The sequence below is a fragment of the Alligator mississippiensis genome, chromosome 4 (genome assembly GCF_030867095.1).
Source record: "Alligator mississippiensis isolate rAllMis1 chromosome 4, rAllMis1, whole genome shotgun sequence".
NCBI classification, from domain to species: domain Eukaryota; kingdom Metazoa; phylum Chordata; order Crocodylia; family Alligatoridae; genus Alligator; species Alligator mississippiensis.
Window position 1 is genome coordinate 69,164,101 of NC_081827.1, and position 10,001 is coordinate 69,174,101.

Genomic DNA, 10,001 nt, shown 5'->3' on the forward strand with positions numbered 1-10,001 from the left:
CAGCCTTCCCAGGGGTGTCAGACCCCAGACTGGCACGCAAGATGACAGCAGCCTGCTGCTGCCGCCAAACGAACAAGTTTTGTTCTCAGCACCTTGAAGTGCAGTTTCCCAGAAACCCCTGGACCTCTCCTTGAGATTGGCAGGCTTCATGCCCTCAGAAGCATCTGAATCAGGCAAGAAGTGACAAAGTTATAGGCATTTTCATGATTCCCCATTATAGCCTATGGGCGAAACGTCGAACACATTGAAATGGTGAAACAGTTTCGACGAAACAGAATGAAAGAAAATGAAATGAAACACTGCCCTTTCGAAACAGCGAAACACAAGTCAAAATGAAACGGTGCTGTTTTGCACAGCCCTACAGTGAGGAAAGCCAAATTTGGCAGCAATAGTAAGCATTGCCTGACACAGAAAGAGGAAGGAGAGGATAGAAAAGGGAGAGCTGCACAAGGAGCTGTTGCAGAGAGGAACAGCATTATGGTGCAGGACAAGAAGTGGGACATGCTGGGTGAAGTTGTGTACCGTCTCTCTACCTATGTTGCTGCAGGTCAGATCCAATCACTTGTCAGGCCATGGGTTGCTTACTTCCCTATATAAGGTATCACACATATGAATACAGTGGTAATATGCTTTAATAGGTTAGAGAAATAAAGGAGCAATATATAAATGCATGTCATTCTATTGCAACAGAATTACTACCCAGAAAAATCATGGTAATTAGATTACTTCCTTATTTGATAAAAACATTACCCGTTCAGCTGCAAGTATTGGAGAGAGTTCTCGAGGAGTCTTCCATATAAACTGGCTTTGATATTCAGAACTTCTTGGGAAACTAGTTAAAGGGGAAATGTTCATGCCAGCTTTCTTTTGCAGAACTCTGTGAAACTGTCAACAACAAAAACAAACAAAAACAATGAAATCAGAAAAAAAAAAATTTCATGTCTATCCCTGTAATTTCTTCTAGCTCTATCAGTTACAATCCATATCAATGTTTATTTTTGTTTAGCCCAGGGGCATCAAACTCATTCAGCCCCACAGACCAGTCCCACATTCTGTAACTGGAGCCACCACAGAGCTGTACAGCATGACCCTGGAGCAGCCACTCCAGGACGTGCCCCATGCAATATCACCTAGCGTGCCCTGCATGCTGCCTGTCAGTTACTCAAAGACCCCATGGGCAGCACCAGTACCCAGATGATATGGCTCCACAGGCCATGTATTTGACATTCCTGCCTTAGACACAGTTATTTGGGTTCATTAAAACCAGCATCTTTGAAGCCTACTATTATTTTTATAAATACTAATTAAATTGAAGCCAAGTGCAAGACTTCCACTGACTTCCACGGACCCAGGATTTGACCCTAACAGTACAATAGTCCAAACATAATGGAGATTAAATGTAAATGAATGTTAAAATACGGAGCCAAATGAACAAGAAATAGGAAAAAGAGAAACAGCTATAAGCATAAAATCTAACTGAACTGTATTTAATTTCCTGTAACTGCCAGATTATTAACTTTTATACCTTGGGTCACAAGAAAGGAAAAAAAAAAAAGTATTTAAATTCGTACCCCATCTTCCACTTTATCCAAGTGCTTTTTTGGAGAGACAGATGCTGAATTACATTTCACAGGAGTTGCAGGTGGCGACTTCTTACTATTTCCTGCAAGGGCAATGGCAGATTCAACTCTAGAATCTGCAGAGCGAGACCGAATGGTTTTAGGAAGCCTGGGTGCATCAGGTGTCTCAACTTTGTCTTGATTTATATCATTGTTATTGTGATCTGCATGCAACTCTGTAGGCCCAGGAACTTCAGCCTCTGGTAGGTCATTCAAATTACTGTCTCCTCTCCATTCAAAGGACTTTGAAATCTGTGGGTTATAGTAAGGTACCTTTCTCTTGGAAATGAAGTTTGGTTCTCTTATGACTCCTACAAAAGACACATCAGGATTGAGAACAGTAAAATATTTGTATTATGATGTTAAGACACAATGCCAAAATATCAAACAGGAAGAATAAAAATGAATGTATATTGCATGACTGATTATTACAAATCATTATTTGAGCAATGACAGTTTACAAACTATGGTTTTATCCCATTAATTCCAGGTACATGCTGCATAACTTGAATTTCGACTGGACTAAGTAGAAGATGTGGGACTTCCCCTGCTCACTGGATCATGACCTATTAAACAAATTTAGCCACAGAACACTGTTTTGCAATGGGAATCAGGAGAACACTGTGAGGGACAGAAATGTAAACCAAGATCAGTGGAAAAAATGAATATGATAAAAGTAAAACTATCATCACCATACAGCTGCACTGACAAAAGTATCATGATCTCCCTCAACTACTTATTCATGTTGAAAAAGTGCATTGCTGAACAGGTTCTCATCTTACAATGACTGGCAAGCAGTGCAAGACAGTAATACCTCCCATATGATTCTGGACTATGATACTATAGATACCTGCACTAACTATTTCTTCTAAATAATCATCTAGAGTAACTTTTAAAACAATTTCATGACTTGTTATGCTTTTTAAATTTAATTATATTACTTTAATATTCTTACCAAATGCAACCATACAATGACAACAGCTGAAAGACAGGTTTAGGTGAAGAAGCCAGGGAGAACCAACAAGAGATATTCTGATCTTTTGTTTAATGAACCTGACATGCACATACTAAACTCTACTTGCTAACTGATAACTCAGTGCCATTTGAATAATTCCACTTAAATACAGTTTGAAGAAAAATAAATGTCTAACTTAGAAATTAATGTGTTCCTTCACTCATTCCAGGCTATCTTAAACCCTATCTTCTGCTGCAGTCTCTTGCAAAAATAATGGAAAAATGACTAAGTGTAACTGTCATGCTAAAACTCTTTCCTGAAATAATTGTATTAAATAAAAACCCCAATGATATGGAAAGAACACTGAAGTAAATTGTAAATTGCAGGGACTAGTTTAAGAAACATGGTGATTAATATATTCCCATCAAAAAAAAAAAAGAATCAGTAAACATTTTTACTTTGGTGAACAGAATAAAGAAAGGCAGTTGTAAACGTTTGCCTCGTTGTTCAAAAACACTGTTTCAGTTTAGTGAACTCATTTACAGTCCTTGTTAGCATGAAGTTAAATTTTTCTGCAAGTGAAAAATCATGCCATTTTCCTAAACCATTTGATCTTTCACAAAAACTAAAATGAGAGTACAAGGTTTACTCTAAAAAAACCCTATGATGAGAGGAGATCTCCAATTGCTCAATATAATAAATAAATAAATAAATAAATAAATAAATAAATAAAGTGACCAGCACAGTTAACTTCCCATATTAGAAGCTTGATTCTGCATGGAGTGCAGCTGAAAGTTTAACTGTACACCTTCCATGAAACCATGGCCCCATATGAATAAGTTAATTCCTGGCCTAGCTAGTTCACCACTCAAAACATCCCAGTAGTGCTCAGCATCTCACAGGATCAAATCCTGGGTGCTTAATAACATAAGTCTCTCTTAATATCATAAGTCTCTTTACAAGTCTCCTTGGGGGCTAGGGTGGCGCATGCACTAAGATGCATGGTTGACAGCCCAGAGGTTGTGAGGCCAGAGCAGAAATACTCACGGCATGGCCTATCAGATTCCAATGAATCTGTGAATTCTGCTAAATCCCTTATCACAAGGACACGAAAAAGAAAGGACAAGTTTCCTTGAAACTCACTGCTTTCCTATATAGCAGATTTCAAAGTCATTATGAGTTCATGTAATTTGAGATGACCTTCAATTAGATTCGATGTATAGAAAATATATATATGCTTCCCCTCCACCTTGTACTTGGGGTCCCTTCCATGTTGAATGGGAGAGAAAACCTTGTCTTGGTTTTGAGTAAACAAAGTAGTTTCCTCCTACTCTCTACAAGTTCTTACTACATCAATTAGCATGTTATATCTCAACACCTTCCAATAGCATATTACGCAACATGACTAACATCATAGTACGGATGTAGTCTCATCCTCTCCCTAAGAGGGGATTTGTATAGTTAAGCATCCTTCCTCTTAAAAGTTTATTATTTCAAAAACAAATGCTCCACACATGCACAGAGCTGTATCTTATGGAAAGCAGTGTCACAGAAATGACCCATGCATGCTTATATCAGAAGGTGACCAGACAGGAAGGATCTTTAATAAAATTACTAATGGTCCGATCAAATGGCCTGGTGCTTGGATTGACTACAATTGGTACGTGGCTCTTATAATACTTAAGTTTCAAGCTCAAACAAGGCAAGCCATCATACTCTAATTCAGAGGTTCTCAAACTGTGGTCCACAGACCACCACTGGTCCACAAGCTCCATTCAGGTGGTTCACAGAAAGGTGACCTAAGGCTCAAGCGGACAAACATTACACCCGACTTCCTAGAACTTTGCTCAAAAAGCAGGCACATCCATCGCATTAGAAAAGTAAGACTACTGATATTAAAATATGAGTTGTGCGCATTGATTTGTAGAACGCAAAAAAGTTTAAGGGGTCCGTTGAGACCCTCAGCAATTTTCAAGTGGTCCTTCCCAAAAAAGTTTGAGAACCACTGCTTTAATACGTACACTGCAGACTAAATTGTACCCTGCTTTCATCGGTCTCCTTGCTATGCAGAAGTTGAAGCTTTTCCTGCTAGTCTTCTAAGTACTCCAATTGCCTCTGCCAACATTTTAGTGCTCGTCTTCTCTTACATCCCTGCCTCTCTTTGACTGTCACCTAAGATTTTGTTTTCTATGTCATGTCCTCTCATTCCCACCCATCTGTCACACTAACTCCTAATTCCCCAATTCAGTTTTCAGAAGTGAAAGGCAGTGATGCGCTGTTCACTAGACCATATTCACCAGACCAGTTGGGCCCAACCTTTTTGGCAGGAATACAACAAATTAGCCTTATACACTCCCTGAGTGCCACTTCCCTGTGCCCTTCCCTGAGTGATCTGTTGCCCTACCCCATCTGCCATTGTGCTGCCTGTCCCTTCCTACATGCCACACAGAGGTTGCCTGTGTGATTTTTGGTATGCACACCATAGGCTAGCCATCCCTGCACTAGACCATAACACATGGACTTGCCCTTTTCTTCAGATGTCTGCTGAAAGCCCCTCACTAACAGACTTCATCACAATCTTATTTCATACCAGTACTGACCTTCCATCAAAAATAGTGTAACTCAGAGGTAATGAGTTACACTTAACTCACACGTGTACCTCACCCCCACATAGCGTCTCATACTAATTCTGTGTCTACATACTGTTTGTGGCTCAGTTTACCATATGTATTTCTGGTTTTGTGTAATATACAAGTAGAGGCTCCTCCTCTGCCAAACTGGTATGTTGCACAGAGCCTGAAACTGATGGCTTTGCACCAGCAACTTCCAATTCTTTACCTAGCTGATCAGAGCGAAGTCCTGCCCAAGAGGACATCTGTTCCTGCGAAGGGCTACAAGACTCTTGCAGACCCGACTTCTTCCATTTGAAGTTCCTCTTGTATTCACTCAATCCCTGCACCAGAGAGACAAAGAGAGACAGACAGCACAAGTTACAGGCAATGCCACCCTTCCTCAGCGCTCCCAGTTTTGCTCCCCACACCTGAAAAAGGATCAAAGAAGGTACAGAGAAGGGCAACAAGGATGATCCGTGTTATGGCAGCGCTTCCCTAGGAGGAGACATTAAAGAGACTAGGCCTAATAGGCAGTAGTAGGCATATCTCACAATACAACAGAATTGCACCAAGTGAGGTACTCTACTGTTTCCCATCTCACCTGCAGCTTCCTAGACCTTAAATGCAAGAGGCTGCAAGTAAGACAAGAACAGTGGGGAAAAAAACATGATCATAACCAGTTCACTGTGGCTTTCAACATCCACTCTCTGTCACTGCGTGACACAGGCCTACTGGATATGCATCAGAAGCGTAGGCCATCACCCACCAAGTAAAGCTAAAAGCCCCCCTTAATCCAAGGGGAACACTAAGTGCACATCAGGTGATTACGGGGGACAACTAAAGAAGTAAGCAGGGATGGGAGTGAAAGTTGAAAGTCCAAAACAAGTGTACAAAGGGGGACACAAAACAGAGCACACCAGAAGAGCCCTCAAACAAGTCCAAGAAGCCAGCGGACTGCGTGACGGGACTTTTCTTTTTGTTTATGTACATCTGTTACTCCCTCTGCTTCTCCAGCTTCTTTTGGGAAATCTATTTCTTTTGCGCATCTTCCTCTTCCAGAGTATGAACAATCGGCTCCTTCATGGAGAGACAGGATCCTGTCAGTGACAGGGGAGATTGCGCAGAGGTTGATCTGACCACGGGGCCTGGAGGTATAGCTGCATGTTTTAAGAGCCTTGCCGACCTCGATGTGCTGGATTACGGAGAGTCCACACCAAGACCCCCGCGCTCAGCACCAGTGTCGGTGTCCTCAGGCGCGTGCCATGAGAATTCAGCTTTTTAAGGCCAGTGGTCCTGTGTCCAGCCCCAGACGTGCCCAGCCACGTTTATCAACTTCACTGCTTCGTTAGGGCCACGTCCCTCAGGTGCCTGGTGACTGTCCAGCTCTGCGAGCGCCTGACAGCTCGGGCAGCTCCCAGAGGGCGGCTAAGCCCAGCGCCGAGCGGTGCAAAACGGGGCCGAGCTGTGCCCCGGGCAGTAACAGGTCGCCCCCATCCCCGCCCGCCCGCGACACCCCGCGCCCAGCCCCGCTCACCTTGAACCGCACGGGCATGGCGGGCGGGCGGGCGGGCGGGGCGGGGCGGGGCTCGGCCGCTAATGGCCGCCCCCAAACACTCGCGTTTCCCTGGTAAAGCCGCGGCCCGGCCTCCTCGCTCGGCGCCTGCGCGGCGGCGGCCGCCTGCTCCGCCTTCCGCGCCTCGGGGCGGCCTCCTCTGTGGCCGCGCCCCCCAGCCCCTTCCGCCTTGTTCCTGCGGGAGCTGAGCGACCTGCGGGGCCAAGGCACGTTGGCCCAGGTCCCAACCACAGCTCGCGCAGCGCCCCGGACACAAGTCACGCACACACGGACTGCCACCGAGACCTCACACGCAGTGACGTGCCACGTCAGGTTGCATTCATACACGCACGTATATTCTCTGTATCTCTGTCTGTCACACACACACACCACGATCCCACCCCTGATCTCTTTCATTCGCATACACCCCAAACCAGGTACCATTCTCAGACACACCCCACCCCTTCCAGACCAGGTACAACTCTCTTTCACACACACCAGGTATCATTCTCACCCCCCCCAACCGGGTATCATTCTCTCTCACCCACCCCCCCCAAACGGGTATCATTCTCTCTCTCACACCCCCCCCAACCACCTTGCACGCACACACACCCAAGCCAGATCTCAATGCATACACGTTGTGGGGCTTCAGGTGCACTACCTGCAGTACAGTCTCACAGAGCCATGTGGGAACACCCATGCCCTGTTCTGGCATCATTTATTCCCCTGTGGGAATGGCAGCGAATCCCCTTCACTGGTGTAGCTGTACTTACTCCACCAAGGGATCCTACTGGATTAATTGGATGGATTGAAAACAAATCACATCCTTCATCAGTTAATTCATTATCTCAGTGCAAAAGCTATGTCTAGACAAGCTCTTAGAGAGGGAAAGCAAAATGCTGTTTCTTGCCTTGTTAGCTGTTTCAGTCCATCAGCTGTTGTTCCTTCTCTGTAAAGATGACCTTTCATTGCACCGTGTGGAGCCAGCAGATCGTAATCTGTCTCCCTTTTTAAGTCTGTCCTCAAGGCTTGCTTCTTCTGACTAGGTTTTCACAGTTAATCTCCATTCTGGCCTGATCTGTACCTAATTATATTGAATTAAAAAATGAATAGATGTGCTAAACAAAGCAGGACATTGCGAGTATCAAGCAAAAGAACATGGGCAATCTGTTGTAGATCCTCCTGTTCTTCACTGTTGAACCTGGCCGCTTTCTTACTTAGCATGGTCAGCTGCTGTTCACAGGTTCATTGAATTTAAACTAAATTTTTGAAGCATGGGCGTTGTCATGAATATACCTATAAAGTGCCCTGCGTGCCAATGGAAATAGGGCCCAATATAACTCCCATGATTTAACTGGAAGTTCAAGCAGAGCCTATGTAAAAAATAAATAATCATTCCTGTTAATGGAAGGAGGGGAGTATACGAGTTTATCCTAACTTGTGTGTAATAATATACTATCTGAATATTTTAGTCTCTTGAAATCAAAGTCCATTAAATCACTAATAATTCTAAAAAGGCTTGTGATTATTAAGATTTTACTTCAAGCTGTATTTTACTTAAAAAATTCAATTTTTGATAACTGAATATTTATTTCCTCTACCTAGAAACAGAGGAGCCTCTTTATAACTCACAACCCATGTTGCTTATTAAATCAAGTAACCTTTCTAAAAGCGATGTTCACAATCAGTAAAATCTAATACTGTTTTCTTATATAGCAGCCCTCTTGCCATCTTTCAAAAGCACCATTTCTCAGCAATCCTCCCTCCAGCCAAAGAGAGCTAGACACAACTTGTTCTGGAGCCTGTCAACTCCAGTCTGGGTGTCTGCCAGAGGGAATCAATTCAAAGTAATTAAACCTGTTCCCATCTTCCGGAGGCTATAACCTCCAGCCCAGTTTATTTTATGCTCATTTAGTAACTGCAGTTTTAAAACTACTTTCATTTTTACTGTCTCTCTCACAATTCCTTTTAAAGTTGTGGGGCCTCTCCAGCAGTCAGCAGAAGAGAACATTTTACTGCCAAGGCAGGAGCCTGGATTCTCAGAAGTGTTTGTTTCTGGCGTGATATTCTAAGATTTCCTTGATCTTCAGGAGAAAATGCAAACTATTTTATTCCTCAAATACTCTGGTCCAGCTGATTCAGCTGACTGAATTTTAGAAAAGCCTTCAAATCCTGCTTTTTTGCCTGCCAGACAGGTAGAAGGCAGGGTAGATTTGCACCTTATAGACTAATCAAAGTAGAGATAGATAGATAGACAGACAGACAGACGGACAAACAGATATACTTTGATTTGTATATAGTACAAGCTTTTGTGAACTGAAGCTCACTTCATCGGATGCTGTGAATGGATGCGCAGAAAGCAGAGTATATTAAAAGGAGAGAAAAATTAGAATACAAAAGACAAGGGGGGGGAGAGAGAGAGTGGGGGGCGGGGCATCAGTGCTAGGAGAGAGAAGCAAAAAAGCAGTAAACCCATGGGAACAAAGGAATCACAAAAGCTAATCTGGGTAATGGTATAAGCATCCATAGTCCCTGTTTAAACCATACTTAACACAATCCAGTCTGTGAATGATTTCTTGTTCTGCAGTTTCCTGTTAAATCCATTTTTAAAAGTTTGCTATCTGAGAACATCCACCCTCAGGTCAGCAGTAAAATGTCCAGGGAGGTTAAAGTGTTTTGCCACAGTTTTCAAAAGTGGCTTCTGATTTTGGGTGCCTTCAGTTTTAGGGGCCCAAGTTGAGATAGCTTGGGCATCATTTCCAGAGTTGCTGAGCACTCACTATTCTCAGTAACCCCCACTGGAGTTATTTGTGCTCAACAATCTTGAAAATCAGATGTAAGGTGTCGTGAGTTGGGCCCCCAGAAATGGAACTCCCCAAATCAGTAGCTGCTTTGTGTTATCTTACCAGTAAAATGGGGGTGATATGGCATGCTTAATCTTGCTAAATAGAACATAGTATCTATGAAACATTTGGTTATTTTCATTACTTCTGTGTAAGAGAGAACAGTTAGAGCAGGATTACATGCAATCCCAAAATAAGGGAGAGGTGGCTCAAACTTCTATGGTATGGTAGGGCCGGATTTCATTCCTGAAGGCTAAAAGAGTACAGACAGTAAAAGAGAGCTAGTAAATGATGTGTCAATTATTGTGCTAATGTTTGCCTTGAGAGAACAGCAAAACAGCAGCTAACCATCCTTCATCAAATAAGCCTATACAGAACTTGTAGCTATAAAAATGTGATTGCTGCTTCTGTGGGAAGCAC

The 10,001-nt window shown here is 43.1% G+C and overlaps 1 protein-coding gene across 5 annotated transcripts in view; it reads right to left on the reverse strand.

The window, feature by feature from the left end:
* Positions 1-7,471, reverse strand: part of MDM1 (Mdm1 nuclear protein) — a 45,513-nt gene extending 38,042 nt beyond the window's left edge. The window contains exons 1-4 of one of the 5 annotated variants that reach the window (XM_059726074.1): positions 7,400-7,471; positions 5,413-5,527; positions 1,572-1,930; positions 751-885 (exon numbers count right to left, since the gene is read on the reverse strand). In XM_059726074.1, coding sequence (XP_059582057.1) covers positions 751-885; positions 1,572-1,930; positions 5,413-5,527; positions 7,400-7,456 — 666 coding nt within the window. In that variant the 5' untranslated portion in view covers positions 7,457-7,471. Of the gene's footprint in view, positions 1-750; positions 886-1,571; positions 1,931-5,412; positions 5,528-6,103; positions 6,630-6,720; positions 6,858-7,399 lie in introns of those variants that run through there. The other 4 variants (XM_019493319.2, XM_019493304.2, XM_019493308.2 and 1 more) reach the window with 4 other exon arrangements.
* Between the last annotated feature and the right edge of the window lie 2,530 nt (positions 7,472-10,001).